This window comes from Pollachius pollachius (genome assembly GCF_949987615.1).
Source record: "Pollachius pollachius genome assembly, contig: scaffold_72, whole genome shotgun sequence".
Taxonomy (NCBI): Eukaryota; Metazoa; Chordata; class Actinopteri; order Gadiformes; family Gadidae; genus Pollachius; species Pollachius pollachius.
This window is the reverse complement of record NW_027641200.1, coordinates 35-17,536: the sequence shown is the minus strand read 5'-3', so window position 1 is coordinate 17,536 and position 17,502 is coordinate 35. Positions and strand designations below refer to the sequence as shown.

Sequence of the window (17,502 nt, the reverse complement as noted above, 5' to 3'; positions counted from 1 at the left end):
GAAATGAACATTTAAGGATCAAATGCAGTTCAATTGATAAAACATATTTTATTAAAGCTTTTAACACGTTGTAGCAACCAATAACGGCCAATAACGTAATAACTGCCAATAACGTAATAATTTAGATGTAATGAAGCCAATAACATAATAAATTGCCAATAGTGTGATAAAGTTGTTGAACCAATAATGTAATAACTTGTTACATTATTGGCTGGTTATTACGTTATTTGCCTTGTATAAAAAAAACCTTGAAAATGTAATAACTGAGCCAATAATGTAATATATGAGTCATCACTTTATTTTATTTTCAATTTCTGGATAGAAACAGTCACACTTAGCCTTGTTATTGCATATTGCATCACACGCTTAAATATCTGACCTTACAGTTACCCCTCCAACCTCATACCCCCCTCCAGAGGATGCCTTAAAGGAGCAAAGAGTGAATTTGGATTTATATGTAACTCTAATATTCCGCTATAGTAGAGCTTCGAAAAGCTCACGACTCCGTCAAATTGTCTGCGTGGTCACGGAGTTGGATGCACAGAGTTCTATAACGGAACCCTAATAGTTGCATATGAATCCAAATTCAAACTGTCAAGTGTGACAGTTTCTCTCCAGAAATTTAAAATAAAATAAAGTGATGCCTCATTTATTAGGTTATTGGCTCAGTTATTACATTATTTTTTCAATACAAGCAGCCAATAACGTAATAAGTTATTACATTATTGGCAAAAAGTTATTACGTTATTGGCTCAACAATTTTATTACATTGTTGGCAAGTTATTACGTTATTGACTTTATTACATTTAAACTATTAAGTTATTGGCTGTTATAACGTAACAGCCAATAACTGTTACGTTATAACAGCCAATACTTGCACTTGGTTCTATGAACATCTTTACTGTACCGACAGCGATATATTGTTTCACTTCTTATGACAAATGTACTTATTGTAACAAATGCAGTTATTGTAAGTCACTTTGGATAAAAGCATCTGCTAAATGCCCTAAATATAAATAATGTTATTGGTTGATACACACGTCCTTCATTAAGTTTAAAGTAAAAGATATAGGTCATTTTAATCACACTTCCTAACATATGGTGTTTATTGTGTGTGCAGGCTGAATATCTGCCATCTGTCGGAGAGATGCTGTGAAGCTCTGGCCTCAGTTCTCAGCTCCATCTCCTCTAGTCTGAGAGAGCTGGACCTGAGTACCAATGATCTGCAGGATTCAGGAGTGGAGCTGCTCTCTGCTGGACTGGGGAGTCCACACTGTACACTGGAAACTCTCAGGTCTGTTTTACCCAATGGTCAAACAGTTACACCACAAGGTTCAATATCAGAAGACATTTAACAGATTTACAACCATAAAAGTGCACACATAAATTGAAGCAGCACGCAACTGACACCCCCAAGCGCACAAATGCTGTCTAAAGGTACGGCCACACTGAACGTGTTAAGCGCGTTAGAGGCGTAGAAAATCTGCATTTTTGCATAGGGAACCATTGGTTTAGGCGCGTAGATGCGTTACACGCGCTAAAGCAGCGCGTTAGGCGCGTTAGACGTGTTTTACGCACCTAAATAATGCTGTGTTCTTGAAGAAAGTAGTCTAAACTGGATCGCTTTTAACTCACTTTATTTGTTAAAGTATTTCGGTATGGTAACTATGAAACAAAAGGAGGGAATTGTATTCAACACACGCGTGGAGCGACCCACGGCTGACCTATCTTCTAGGCACGGAGCTACCAACGTGGCTGCCATGGGTTTCTGACCTTTTCTGGCTCCCACTCTGCGTTTGTATCAAGTAGGCGTGGCCTATGTGACGTATTGGCTCCGCCCACCTCATCTGTCTAAAGATGCTGCCTTCTGTGGCTGGAGTAGTTATTGCAGCTTCTATGTTGGGTCCTGCTCCCCTTGTGGCTGTGTAAAGTAATTACAGTTTATGTGTTTGATCCTGATCCCATGTGGCTATGTGGGGGTAATGCATCTTATGTGCTTAATTTACGTAACAATAAAGCGCCCAACGCACCTAACAGATTTACATCCATAAAAGTACGGCCAAACTGAACGCGTTACGCACGTTAGAGGCGTAGAAAATCCGCATTTTTGCATTGGGAACCTTTGGTGTGGGAAACCCAAACACGGCGGCGTTTGAGTTCCCTACTCTCCTTGAACTCCCACAACAAATACAGCGCAGCGATGGTGGTGATCAGCCATGTTTGTGGAGCAAAAGAAAAGTAGCGGGGGAAAATAGGTTTTGGGCGGGCTCATCTAGCTCCGTAGGCGGGGAAGGCGTGTTAGGCGCGTTGAACCATTTTTGTGACACACAATGATGAAGCGGCAGGTTAGGCCTAATCCTACACAACACAATATACATAATGATGGAATAAAACTTCTAATCATATACAAAACATCGCTTTAGATTAACTGATAACATGTGTTACAATACAAGACATAATATGCATAACACTGCAACAAAAAGTAATATTAATATACAAAACGACTTTTCAAACGCTGCAAAACAACTATCTTATTGTTATACATTTTACATCCAATTTGAATAACCACAATTTCTTCATTATGTAATAAGTTGGAGATGTAAGTTATTTTAATCACAGTTCCTAACCTGTTCTCTTTATTTTGTGTGAAGGTTGAAGGGCTGTGATCTGTCAGAGAGATGCTGTGAAGCTCTGGCCTCAGTTCTCAGCTCCAACTCCTCTAGTCTGAGAGAGCTGGACCTGAGTACCAATGATCTGCAGGATTCAGGAGTGAAGCTGCTCTCTGTTGGACTGGGAAGTCCACACTGTACACTGGAAACTCTCAGGTCCGTTTTACCCAATGGTCAAACAGTTACACCACAAGGTTCAATATCAGAAGGCATTTAACTGATTTACATCCATAAAAGTGTGCACGTAAAGTGAAGCAGCACGCAACTGACACCCCCAAGCGCACAAATAATGTCTTAGTTCTCGTGCTCGCAAAGTGTTTTCCTGATCGCTATGATATTTATTTTCCTCAAAACATATTATACATAATATTGGGAAAAAAATTCTAATTATATACAAGAAATTGCTTTAGATAAACTAATAACATGTCTTACAATACAATACATAATATACATAATACTGCAACAAAAAGTAATACTAATATACAAAACCATTTTGAAACACTGCAAAACAAATGTAAATTGACTGCATTTATAAAGTGCTTTCCTAACCTTTGGCCACCCAAAGCGCTTTACAATATTGCCCCACATAGACCATTCACACACACACACGGCGCAGTCAGCCATGCAAGGCGACAGCCAGCTCGTCGGGAGCAGTTAGGGTCAGGTGCCTTGCTCAAGCACACTACTACACTTAGCTAGGAGGAGCCGGGGATTGAACCAGCAACCTTCAGGTTACCAGGCAACCCACTCTTCCTCCTGAGCTACTGCCGCCCCTTCACAACAACATTCATGTAGTTTTACATTTTACACCCAATATTTAATAACCACAATTTCTTCATTATGTCATGAGTTGAAGATATTTTAATCACAGTTCCTAACCTGTTCTCTTTATTTTGTGTGAAGGATGAAGGGCTGTGATCTGTCAGAGAGATGCTGTGAAGCTCTGGCCTCAGTTCTCAGCTCCAACTCCTCTAGTCTGAGAGAGCTGGACCTGAGTACCAATGATCTGCAGGATTCAGGAGTGAAGCTGCTCTCTGCTGGACTGGGGAGTCCACACTGTACACTGGATACTCTCAGGTCCGTTTTACCCAATGGTCAAACAGTTACACCACAAGGTTCAATATCAGAAGACATTTAACAGATTTACATCCATAAAAGTGCGCACGTAAAGTGAAGCAGCACGCAACTGACACCCCCAAGCGCACAAATGCTGTCTAAAGGTACGGCCACACCGAACGCTTCATGCTCGTCAAAGGCGTAGAAAATCCGCATTTTTGCATAGAGAACCATTGGTTTAGGGCGTAGATGCGTTACACGCGCTAAAGTTGCGCTTTAAGCGCGTTAGACGCATTTTACGCACCTAATTAACGCGCCCAACGCACCTATGCGCTGAGTTCAAAAAATTGAACTTTTTACGCTCCTACGCGTGACGCTTAGCCAATAGCCAATCAGCGTTGAGCTTGACCCGACGTCACTGGCAGAGAGACGGAGGACAGGCGCTCCGCAGCTGATATGGAGCGCCTGTAGTTTGTGTCCTGACGGGAGATCCTGGCACCAACCCGGGCTAGCAGGTCATCGAACATGGCCCCAGTCAACCGAAAATACCGCTGGAACCGGCCGTCATCCAGGTGGAGTTCCTGGAGGAGGTGGTGAAACTCACCCAGCTGTGAGCGCCTACGGAGGATGTCATGCACCCAAACATGACGGTGTTTGGGTTTCCTACTCTCCTCGAACTCCCACAACAAATACAGCACAGAGATGGTGGTGATCTCAGCCATGTTTGTGGAGCAAAAGAAAAGGAGCGGGGTAAAATAAGTATTGGGCGGGTGTAGCGGTTGGGTACTCTCTCTCTCTTTGCGTTGTGTGAATGACACGATGAAACCTTTGGCAGCCAGCCGTTTATTCTGGTTCTTTGTTATATCTGGTTATATTTTCAACAGGGGAAAATCACGGATGAGAAACTTTAAAATGGCAGCCTCTCCCAGCCGGGGTACACGTCGACTGAGGAGAGTCACGCGTGCCCAGTTAATAACCCCCGCATTCCACTAGAGGGAGTTTAGCACTCCCATGACCACAGCCGCGCAAGGGTCCTACTGGCAATGGCAAGTGGGATGCACCAACCCCGCTACATTCCCCTCCACTGATTTCCACTTGCCCATTCAAAAAAACAAACATACAAGTGCTGTGAGAAACCCTGAAACAAACCATGTTAGGCACAGAAAACAACAAACAAATATACAGTGAATAACAAAACAAAACAAAAATTCAGTACTGTTCATACCACAGGTATCAAGCATTCCAGTCAGTGACCATCCCTGAAGAATTAGAATGAGGAAGGGCTGCAAAACCTTCCAACACCCATAGGAAAAAAAACATGCCCGTTTACATGTTAGGCTACCTGGTACCACATAATTTACACAGTACAATCGACAACCACCTGGACCCACAACATCTTAGGTCACACAGGTTCCCGTAACCATACAAAGCTTTACCTCTTGTGAGGAGAAAAAAATAAAATCCAAAATAAAAATAAAACACCACTCTAATACATACAAAAAAACAAAAAAAAAACAAACAAGATCCACAAACATTAGAACCCTGCAAGAACTTTCTGGTGCATATTTTGGACGAGCCTGACTACAGGTCTAGTAACCCTTCCATACCTAGATCTCACACCTAGCATTATACCACTGCCAGTAGTAGAGGGCTGAGGACGCTGTACCCTATTTACAGCCAAGTCACCCTCAACAGAAGACCGCAAATCAGGTGCTGACACAGGGTTATGTCGCAAGTCAGTCTGGACCGAAGGACAGTCAAGTTCATCTGTCAAGTCAGGCGGAATTGTCCAATCATTTGTATCCACAGGTAAGTCACAGGAGATAGTCTGGGCCAGAGGGTCAACAGTCTCCTCCAGATCAAGAGGTGCACCACAAGAGACAGTCTGGACAGGTCTGTCAGCTGACAAAGCATCCAGCAGATCTCCATTTGAGTCTGGGAGATGTGAGATCCAAGAAACAGTCCTGTCCTCTGGTGCACAATCAGGCAGGATGGCAGAGCCCACATCGCCATCCGGCAAGGAATCGTCTGTAGCACCAGTAGCAAGGCTACTCATACAGGAGCCGTCATCCTCATACCCAGGTGGTATAGGCAAGAAGTTGACAGGCATTAACAAATTTCTATGGACCACCTTCTCCCGATCCGTCGTACTGTTCCTGATCCTGAAGGTGTGTGTGATTTCGTGTTTCTCCACAACAGTGTACAAGTTATTCTCCCAGCGATCAGCCAACTTCCTCTTACCACGCTCTCCTTTGTTGGCTAAAAGAACCCTCTCTCCAACTTCCACAATGGCGCCCTTAAACTTCCTGTTGTATAAGGCAGCTTGTCTCTGCTGCTGTTTAGTGGAGGAGGTCTGAGCGATTTTTATGGCCTCTGTCAGGTCACGGCTGAGATGCTGCACATAGGCGTCATAATCCACCAGCTGATCATCCTGAAGGACAGACCCAAACAACAGGTCGATTGGGAGCCTGGGCGTCCGCCCAAACATCAGCTGAAATGGAGCAAACCCTGTGGTTTCATGAACTGTGGCATTATAGGCGAAGGTGAGAGATTTCAGATGCTGCGGCCACCTGTGCTTGGCCTTGGGCGGCAGGGCTCTTATCATACCGCCAAGGGTGCGATTTAATCTCTCCACAGCTCCATTGCCCATGGGGTGGTACGGGGTGGTGCGCGACTTCCGAACACCAGCGGCAATGAGCATCTCGGCCATGAGACTGCTTTCGAAGTTGGCACCCTGGTCTGAATGGATGCGTTCAGGAAAGCCGTATATACAGAAGAAGTTGTTCCAGAGTTGATTTGCGACAGCTTTTGCTGACTGGTTTGGACAGAGGTACGCCTGGGCCAGTTTGGTAAAATGGTCGGTAACCACAAGCACATCAAGTGACTTGTTGGAAGAATCTTCAGCCGACCAAAAGTCAATACAAACCAACTCGAGAGGCCTAGATGTCATTATGCTCTCGAGTGGTGCCCTGCCCTAACCCGGCTCAGGAGACTTGCTAAATACACACGCACACCTCTGAGGACCTCTTCCCTCAGTACCGCCGGCACAACATACTGGTATGTCTTCCGCTTTGTGACAACATCCTTTGAGACACGATAGAGCACGCCTGTTTTGATGGCAAGTTTCCCCCAAAGCCTGAGGAGCCTCAAAGTGTCAGCTGGCTCATGCCCACGCTCACGCCTTGACGGACGTCACTGCCTCCCCACATAATGAAGCACCCGACTCAAGCAAGGGACTGCACGTTGTGAATCCATCAATGTCTCTTTGGGCAAAGGACGGATGTCGGAAAGCTTGGTTGGTCGGATGGATTGCACAAGCTGAGGGAGGAGAAAGGCATGGGGAGGCACATGCTCTTGGTCCAATTACTGCTCTAAGACAGCAGAGACGGCCTGATTGGATACGGAAGGGCCCAAGGACACTGCCACAGCATTGCTGGAAGATGGCATGACTAGCGGATTGCAGGACTGACGAAACGCATCCTGCACACTGTCAGGATTCAAGGCGTTTGCCTCTTCCATGAGTGCACCATATGGGACCTTGGTGAGACGATACACAAAGGGCTCCCGGCTGAGGGCGTCTGCCACAACATTCTTAGGGCCGGGGATGTATCTTATTTCGAAGTCGAATGGAACGAGCTTAGCCACCCATCTCTGTTCGCAGGCATCGAGTTTAGGCTTACTCAGAATGTAGGTCAATGGATTATTGTCAGTCCATGCCATAAATGTGTGGCCTCTCAGCCAGTGGCTGAACTTGTCACAGACAGCCCATTTGAGCGCCAGGAACTCCAACCTGTGCGCCGGGACTGGGCGTAACTGAGAGACTTGCTGGCAAATGCAATCGGACGTGCTACACTATCACCCTCAGCCAGTTGAGATAACACAGCACCAAGACCATTGGAGGAGGCGTCGACAGAGAGCAGAAAGGGCCTACTGATGTGTGGATGAGCTAGAGCAGCATTATCTAGCAAAGCTAGTTTTAGCCTCTTAAATGCCTCTCCGCATTCCGCTGTCCAGTCAGCAGAGGTAAGTTTCCTTGTTACAGGCGGCCTCCTTTTCCCCTTACTGTAACGTAATTTTTTCACTCCAGAGGTAAGAGCAAAGAGGGGCTTGCTGATCTTAGAGTAGCCCTCAAAGAATTGCTGGTAGAACCCTACCATACCAAGGAATGACCTTATCTTAGTAGGGGATGGGGCATTGCAGGACTCATCCATTAAGTCCTTCTCACTGAGATTTACAATGGCCCTGACTTTCTCAGGGTCCATGGCAATGCCATGTTTGTCAATGATGTGCCCCAAAAACCTCACAGATGGCTGCCAGAGGTGGCACTTTTTGGGAGCTAACTTTAGATTGTGCTCCTTCAATCTCTCAAAAAACATTTCTAGTCTTTGCAAATCTAGCTGTTCGTTAGGAGCAAAAACCAAAATGTCGTCCAAATAGCAGAGGAGGCTTAAGAAGTTTTGGTCACCAAAAATAGCCATCATCATCCTCATGAATGTTGCCGGGCTGTTGCACAGACCCTGCGGGAGTCTGTTGTATTCATAAAGCCCAAATGGAGAGGTGAACGCAGTAAACTTCTTATCCTCCTCATGCACTTCCACATTGTAGTATCCCGAGGTCAAGTCCATGGTCGAGAAAAACGTATTCCCCCCCAGAGCTGCCAAAGCGTCGGCCTGGTGAGGCAGGGGGTGTGCGTCTTTGATGGTACGCGCATTCAGCCAGCGGAAATCCGTGCAGAGACGCAAATCGCCATTTTTCTTCCAAACTAGGACAAGCGGCGATGCATACTCACTTGCTGATTTTCTTATGGTCTGTCGCTCCTCCATTTCATTGAAAGCCATCTGGAGCATGTCATAGTGAGAGGATAGATGTAGAGAAGATAGTCTCATACTTTGTCAGTAGATCAACCAGCCTTGCTTTCCAGAATGGAGACAGGTCAGCTGAGTCAATGTCAATGTCCTGCAGACCCAAGTCGTGAAGGGCTGACCTAGAAGGCCTGGGCATAGAACGCTCAGAGTCAACTGTCAAGCTCTTCTCACTACCCGTGTCAGTCAGGTCAGTAGTCTTGGCAATATTACATTTAACACTGTCAGTCTCATCAGTCACGTACAAATAGTCATTGTCAAAGTCCTCAAGTGCCACACAGGGGGACACGTCAGCAATCTTGCAGTTCCGTTTTAGAGTCACAGGTCTATTGGAGGGGTTAATAACTCTCACCGGGACCCAACCATCGCCCCAGAGTGGCGTCACCAGTTGCCCTACCATGACGGTCCGTGGCACTGTGCGTGACTGACTTGGGTCCACTACCAGTGTGCTTCCAGCAGAGAGGCACACATGACTAGGCAAACGCCCCCACACTAAGTGTTCTCTCATAGGCTCCAAAGTCACAGCATGCTTCAGTTTGACTGTTCCCACTTTTTCTGGGATCTCATCGCCTCTCCAACCCTCCATAGTGGCCAACAGCTGCAGAAGACCTTCCTCCTGACAAGGTGCCCGAGGTGAAAGAGACGCTGCCTCCCCGAAACTTCCAGAGTGCTTAGCCATACGAGTGAGGTGTTTTATAACGTTGCTGCCCAGAAACAAATCATCACTTTTACCATCCACAATGAGTGTGGGCACTGAGATCTGGCAGTCATGAACTTTCATCTGCAGCTCGCAAACACCAACAGGACTAGTCTTCAATCCCCCACAGCCAATCAGCACAACTGATGTTGGGGTAGCAGAGTGAGGGGGAATAACACCTGCGTCCTGCAGCTTTGGAAGTAATTGTGAGCTCAGAGAACAGGCCATTGAACCACTGTCCAACATGGCACGCAGCTCCACAGCATCATGAATCACCACACTTACGTAGAAAAGGTTATCTCTTGCAGTCAGTCTCTGCGTGTTCTGAAAAATTAAAGTCGAATCACTGTCTGTTGTTGCACAAGCATGTGAAAAAACAGACTGAATATCCTCCTCATCATCATATGGGGCTATGCTAGCTGACCCTCCACCAGACCCCTCCTCGCGTCGGCCAGCTAGTTTCCCTGCTGTGTGGGCGGGTCGGCCAGGGCAGTGAGCGAACCAGAAGCAGGTGGGGCTGAGCAAGTGGCAGCTTGATGCCCAGCAGCATGGCAGCGGAAACATAGACGCTCGCTCCGACAGTGGGAAGCAGTGTCATGGTCGTCGCAGCCACAAATGGCGCATGGCCCCCAAGCCCGGGTGCGACCGACATGTCTCTGTCTAGGCTGCCTGTAACGCTGAGGAGACTCCCGTTGCAACAAACGCTCCAGCAGAGTGACAACATGCTCGAGAGTGTGACTCTCACCTGACGCCAGTCCGCCGGTCATGGCAGGTTGGGTAGTAGGAGCAGGAGGGGTCACTGCAGTCTGCCTGTGGCTATGCACACCATCAACAGCCTGAGAATATTGCAGGTGGTCTGTTGGATGTGCAGCTGAATGGCGCTCCCGAAGGCGATTTTTATGATGGTGCTCATCAAGCCGTACCTGCACATCCATGGCAGTCCACTCCTCCAGTGGCCTACAGCTGAAGGCCAGAGACAGTTCTCGATCGGGACAGTGAGTGATGAACATGACGGTCACTTCCCTAGAGGAGTTATCAAGAGTTTTGCCTTGCCTTTTCAGCCCATCCATAGCTGTGTCGAGCGCTTTGTTAAGCCGGATCCAATAATCAACAGCACTTTCAGTCGGAAAGGGCTTTGTGTCATAAAAGTCAGCAAGTGGCATAAAAGAAGTCACAGACTCACTAAAGTGTTGCTTGAGTATGTCGAAAATGGGTTGAGGACCTAACCGTAAGCCCAAACTAGGCTTGCTACGCAGCCCCACTCTCACAACGTCACGTGCCCTACCTTGTAGCTTGCCCATTACTTCCTCTGCCTGATCACATAACTGAACATCTCTCTTAGTCAAATACACTTTAACACAGTCTTCCCACTCAGAAACCGAAAGTTTGTCAGTCTTGTCCCCCCTGAAGGGATGTGGCTCATAACTATGCTGGCTAACAGTCAGGCTCACCTTAGAGAGATCAGCAATGGTCGAAGGGGCAAAAGTCACATCACCAGCCGGAGCGGACCTAAGACAAGAGGCAATGTTCTCCCCAATACTAGTCCCTATCTGTTTAACTAATTCAGTCAGTACATGCATGGGGACATGTTCCACATCCCTACCCCCAGAGAATGCAGATGGGCCAGCTGACTGATCAGCACTAGAAAATACATCACCACCCTCAGCACCATTCATTTCTGCCTGATGAGGAGTGGAAGTCAGGGGCCTCTCCCGAATTCCTAATCTCTGCAGTGATGGGCTAGACATAAAGGTCCGACCCCTGCCCAAAGCAGATAAGTTCAGCTCATCCATTTTCAATGCGTCACAATTTCTCAAAACCCAAAATGTATGATTAAGCAATGACAATAGTAAAGAAATAAAAACACATAAACGCAATCATGACACGTCACTGCTCAAATGCCTCGTGCGACTCCCAAAAAACCCCACAAAAAAAACATTTTTTTTATATATATATCAATGCGCATTTAGTGCAACAGTCTTAACACGAGCACGAGAGGTTAGCACGAGAATAACACAAAAACACGTATATCTTTACAAGATGACCAGCTGCTAGAATATCACTAGGTTCAAAGTTTCCCTTTGTTTCTTCTTATTACTGAACCTGTCCACTCCAAACAGTTGGCCTACGGGCGACTCACTGCACAGCCACACAGTCGGAGTCCACGACGCCGAATGGCGATCCTCCACGACGCAACAGACAGGCAGAGAAGAATCCGGGTCACGGCACCATTTGTAGCGGTTGGGTACTCTCTCTCTCGTAGCGTTGTGTGAATGACACGATGAAACCTTTGGCAGCCAGCCGTTTATTCTGGTTCTTGGTTATATCTGGTTATATTTTCAACAGGGGAAAATCACGGATGAGAAACTTTAAAATGGCAGCCTCTCCCAGCCGGGATACACGTCGACTGAGGAGAGTCACGCGTGCCCAGTTAATAACCCCCGCATTCCACTAGAGGGAGCTCTAGCACTCCCACGGCCACAGCCGCGCAAGGGTCCTACTGGCAATGGCAAGTGGGAAGCACCAACCCGCTACACGGGCTAATCTAGCTTTGTAGGTGCGTTAGGCGCATTGAACCATTTTTGTGACACACAATGATGAAGTGGCAGGTTAGGCCTAATCCTACGTGCATAACTCGTTCAGTGTGGACGTACCTTTAGTTCTCGTGCTCACAAAGTGTTTTCCTGAACGCGGTGATGTTTATTCTCCTCACAACGCAATATACATAATATTGGAATAAAACTTCTTATTATATACAAAACATCGCTTTAGATTAACTGATAGCATGTGTTACAATACAATACATAATATGCATAACACTGCAACAAAAAGTAATATTAATATACAAAACAACTTTTCAAACGCTGCAAAACAACTATCTTATTGTTATACATTTTACATCCAATTTGAATAACCACAATTTCTTCATTATGTAATCAGTTGAAGATGTAAGTTATTTTAATCACAGTTCCTAACCTGTCCTCTTTATTTTGTGTGAAGGCTGAAGGGCTGTGATCTGTCAGAGAGATGCTGTGAAGCTCTGGCCTCAGTTCTCAGCTCCAACTCCTCTAGTCTGAGAGAGCTGGACCTGAGTACCAATGATCTGCAGGATTCAGGAGTGAAGCTGCTCTCTGCTGGACTGGGGAGTCCACACTGTACGCTGGAAACTCTCAGGTCTGTTTTCAGCATCTTCAAACTGGGACTTGGGGTTGTTTAATATGTAAGGGATGGTCAACGACTAGTTGGACCGTTATCGAAAAAGAAGACACAAAACGGTATGCATGTTATATGTTATGTAGCTCTGGCCAGCTGATGTGAGGGTTAGGGTGTGGTAGAAAATAACCAAGTTCTATCACTTCAACTAACTAAGACTTACTCACAAACAAAGCTGTTTCCCATATGAGATATCCGCACACGGCCGGTCAGTCATACATTCCTTTGAGCATGTGGTCAACAACAACTAATCTAAAACACCAGGTTGAGGTCAGCATGCCTTGACCCCAGACTCTCTGGTGCTGTGTCAAGCCTTGGAGGTGTTTTAGATGCTTTCTTCTATTAGATATATAGGCCTATTAATAATCATAGTTTGCCATAAAAATGTAATCGTTAATTTCTTCCATAAGGGGTTGACCTGTTAACTACTAGTATGTTATGTTTGTTATATGTTATGTAGCTCTGTCCAGCTGATGTGAGGGTTAGGGGTTGACCTGTTAACTACTAGTATGTTATGTATGTTATATGTTATGTAGCTCTGGCCAGCTGATGTGAGGGTTAGGGGTTGACCTGTTAACTACTAGTATGTTATGTTTGTTATATGTTATGTAGCTCTGGCCAGCTGATGTGAGGGTTAGGGGTTGACCTGTTAACTACTAGTATGTTATCTATGTTATATGTTATGTAGCTCTGGCCAGCTGATGTGAGGGTTAGGGGTTGACCTGTTAACTACTAGTATGTTATGTTTGTTATGTTATGTAACTCTGGCCAGCTGATGTGAGGGTTAGGGGTTGACCTGTTAACTACTAGTATGTTATGTTATATGTTATGTAACTCTGGTCAGCTGATGTGAGCTGAGGAGTTGTCATTAGCGTAGACATGGGGATGAGGCTTTAGCCCTGCTGTGATCTGAATGTAATGTACACCTCACCATAGAACATCACTGGCCGTGGTAAAGTGAATCATATTGAACATTAAAGATGGACTTTATTAACTTCACATTAGTTTGGTGTAGTGCTGCTCATGTCTGATGCCTTTCTGTTGCTCTTTTGCCTGCTGACAAAACTCTCCCTGGTTCTACACAATGTTAGAACCTGTGAAGAAACGGTCTCAGCGTACCAAATACAGCGGACTTCCCCTGACTCTAACCAAACAATATCTCATTGAGTTGTAGCTATTGAGAAAGGAGCATTTGTTTAAGATCCTGTTTCACATCCAAGTGAAGGAAGTTCTGATGTCTGTGATGATGTCATCTCCCCACTTCCTCTTCCTGTTCTCCTTATCCTCCAAATGGAATGACTACACTTTATAAATGTGGTTACTTAAGTATGAACTGCTCTCAACCAGAATAAATATAATAAAGTGTGTGTGTGTGTGTGTGTGTGTGTGTGTGTGTGTGTGTGTAGCTTGTCTGGCTGCCTGGTCACACAGGAAGGCTGTTCTTCTCTGGCCTCAGCTCTGAGCTCCAACCCCTCCCATCTGAGAGAGCTGGACCTGAGTTACAATCACCCAGGAGACTCTGGAGCTGCGCTGCTCTCTGCTGGACTGGAGGATCCACGCTGGAGACTGGACACTCTCAGGTATGGAGAGGACAGCTCACCACTCAGGGACAAAGTCTCCTACGAGGATTCAAGCCGCTGCTAGATTAAGTGGTTTGAAGAGGCAGCTGTCACTCATGTTGTGTAGAACGTGATGAGACGGCAGATGATGAAGGTGAATGTTTCAACATGCTGCTCTCACTTTGTTTCCCCCCCAGTGTGGAGCACGGTGGAGTGTGGAGGCTGAAACCAGTTCCACAGAGATGTAAGTGTCTCTTTTGTTTATGTATATATATATTTATGTATACATTTACACCAACCTACCTACCTACCTACCTACCTACCTACCTACCTACCTACCTACCTACCTACCTACTGCCGTGTTCTTTTTGGAAATAGTTTGCCGAGTAAGGATCGCTTGTAACTAATTTTATTTGGTAAAGGTTTGGACTAGTCTCTATGAAGCAAAAGGAGGGGAATTGTATAGGCAAGCATGGAGATGCACTTAGTAGGGCATCTGAAGGATGCGTTACCTGGAGTGTTCTGCCCCCTGGGCTATGTGTTGGGACTTTGATACTGTGCAGGCGTGGACTCAGTTATGTGCTCTGATTGGCTAAGTATGGTGCTGAACTCCCACCTCCTGGATACCCGTATGTGTTCTCTATGCTGATCCCTTGCGGCTATGTGCGGGAGTTACTCTTGTTTTTGTGGCCTTGAGCGTCTGGGTCTCTCCAACATCTTGACCGCTCGTATCTCTAGAATTGACATGATGAATGGCTTCCTGTATGAGCTGGACGCCTCCCTAGGCTCAGGATCCCTCCCTAAGATGAGAGAGAAGACTCTTTAATTGGCAAGGGCATATGTGGCCTGTTAGAATGTGTGAATTACGTCACAATACATACATAGTATACATACATGCATAGTATACGTACAAATTTTGACAGTTAATTTTCAGCCTGTCTGTGTGTGTATGATGATATAGATATGAATCCTAGCCAAGTGCCCCCAGTGATGTGTATATGTATGTGTAGGTGAGCAGGTGTATGTCTGAGTACATGTCTATAATAAATGAACCAGTTCTATGGTTCATCAGTCCATCTCAAGCCTGTATGTGAGCTCAGCTCCTTCAGTCTGTTCTTTACATAGGTGTCCCTTTGGAGGTTGAGTGACATGATATTACAAATATCGTTTAGATATTTCATGGGTGTAATAAGCTCATCATACCGAACATTTTGATGTATGATATGTTAATGTAAAGTAAGTATTGAGGGAGCAAATGCACTTTATACATTTGTCCTCGTTTCAATGTTTTGATTGGGACAGCCACTCACACACACATGGGATTTCCAATCAACTTTAACTTTAATTATCTTAAACACAAGGTGTCCTATTGCTTAGAAAATATAGCGCAGGAGAGCAGTGATGATGATGATGATGATGATGATGAGGATGAGGATGAAGAGCGGTTCAGCAGCTCATCATGTCTGGTTCTCCCTCAGATGCCTGTGAACTCACACTGGACCCCAACACGGCCCACAGAGACCTCTCTCTGTCTGAGGACAACAGGAAGGTGACGCGGGCTGGAGAGGACCAGCCGTATCCGGATCACCCAGAGAGATTTGACTCCCAGCGCCAGGTGTTGGGGAGAGAGGCTCTGACTGGCCGCTGTTACTGGGAGGTAGAGAGGGAAGGACCTGTTGAGATAGGAGTGACATACAGAGGAATCACAAGGAGAGGAGGGGGCCCTGATAGCAGGCTTGGACGGAACAACAAGTCCTGGAGTCTTTATTGTGATGATGGTCGTTACTCTGCCCGGTACAACGGTACAGTAACAGACCTCCCTCCCCCCCCCGCTGGCTCCACCAGAGTAGGAGTGTATCTGGACCGGCCTGCTGGCTCTCTGTCCTTCTACAGAGTGTCCCCAGGTGGAGGAGGGTCCTCAGACACACTGACACACCTCCACACCTTCTGGTCCTCCTTCACCCAGGAGGACCTCCTCCCTGGGGTCTGGGTAGGGTGGAGGGTGATCCCAGGGGGAGGGAGGGTGGGGGGCTCAGCGACTCTGTGATCCCTCAGCGGTAGGGGGGGTCCACACACATACAAACACACACACATACTAAACACACAGACATAAACAAACAGACACATACACAAAAACACACAAACACATACACAAAAACACACACACACACACTGAGAGGACTGATGACTCAGTGTCTCTGTGGCAGTTATAGTCTCTCTCTCTCTCTCTCGTTCTCTCTCCCTCTCTCTCTCCCTCTCTCTCTCTCTCTTCTGGAAAGTATAGTATGATAAACCATGAAAAGACTTTCAAGATCTCCCGTAGTTAGATAAGCACATTTATCATTTGAAATGTATATAAAACAACTTAGTGATTGTAAATTTTTATATAGTTTCAGACTTCACCAGTTTTCGTCTTAAGGGCTCTGATATCATCATTTTTGTCATAATCCTGATTTGCAACCTAATTTGCTGCTTCTATTGCAGCAAATATATTGCTGCTTCTATTGTTTTAGCCCTTGTGTTTTTTGTGTACATGTAAGGGACTATTTTTCTGTAAAGGGACATTAGCACCCCTTATCGCCTATTGACAGTACTTCAGGTAGGACGTTCCTCCCTCAGCCTCCATTGACTCCCATTAATTCCCCCTAAAGTCACATAATCCTGATTCACGACCTGATTTAAAGCAGATTTTATATTTTATTAATAATAACCAAGAGATCTATGGGATAATGTTGCATGTTGTAAATGGCTTAAGACTGAATCTTGATTTTTCGTGCTCTGATGGGAACCAAGCGTCCGCAGAACATGTTCAGTTATTAAAGATGTGTGCACACCTGTTGATGATTTGTAAAGTCTGCTGCTTCTATTGTTTTAGTCCTCCTGTTTATTGTGTGCATGTAAGGGACTATTTTTCTGTTGTATTTGTTAATGAAGCATAATTGCAATGAACAACTCAGTGGATCCAACTGAATTTTCTCGTTTGTTCAGCCGATGATTTTGTGTTTTATTAGTAAATAATGCTTCAATAAGCGCCTTAAGAATAATAATATGTTAATCAGAAATTAGAATTTATTATATTATTATATAATTTAATTTTATATTTTATTATTATCGGACCTCCTCCCTGGGTTTTTGTTGGGGGGGGGGAGGTGCCTCAGAGTCTCTGTCGGTTATAGAAAGAAACCAAAGACAGACTGCCGGACACACTCTCTCTCTCTCTCTCTCTCTCTGTCTCTCTCTCTCTCTCTCTCTCTCTCTGTCTCTCTCTGTCTCTCTCTCTCTCTCTCTCTCTCTCTCTCTCTCTCTCTCTCTCTCTGTCTCTCTCTCTCTCTCTCTCTGTCTCTCTCTCTCTGTCTCTCTCTCTCTCTCTCTCTCTCTGTCTCTCTCTGTCTCTCTCTCTCTCTCTCTCTCTGTCTCTCTCTCTCTCTCTCTCTGTCTCTCTCTCT

At 45.6% G+C, this 17,502-nt stretch overlaps 1 protein-coding gene across 5 annotated transcripts in view; it reads left to right on the top strand.

Moving 5' to 3' along the window:
• LOC307091718 (uncharacterized protein) overlaps nt 1–17,010 on the top strand; it is a 28,220-nt gene extending 11,210 nt beyond the window's left edge. For all 5 annotated transcript variants that reach the window (XM_079759366.1, XM_079759364.1, XM_079759367.1 and 2 more), the window contains 7 exons: nt 1,121–1,294; nt 2,652–2,825; nt 3,573–3,746; nt 12,285–12,458; nt 13,904–14,077; nt 14,254–14,300; nt 15,535–17,010. In XM_079759366.1, the coding sequence (XP_079615492.1) occupies nt 1,121–1,294; nt 2,652–2,825; nt 3,573–3,746; nt 12,285–12,458; nt 13,904–14,077; nt 14,254–14,300; nt 15,535–16,103 (1,486 nt within the window). In that variant the 3' untranslated portion in view covers nt 16,104–17,010. The remainder of the gene's footprint in view (nt 1–1,120; nt 1,295–2,651; nt 2,826–3,572; nt 3,747–12,284; nt 12,459–13,903; nt 14,078–14,253; nt 14,301–15,534) is intronic.
• Nucleotides 17,011–17,502: the final 492 nt, after the last annotated feature.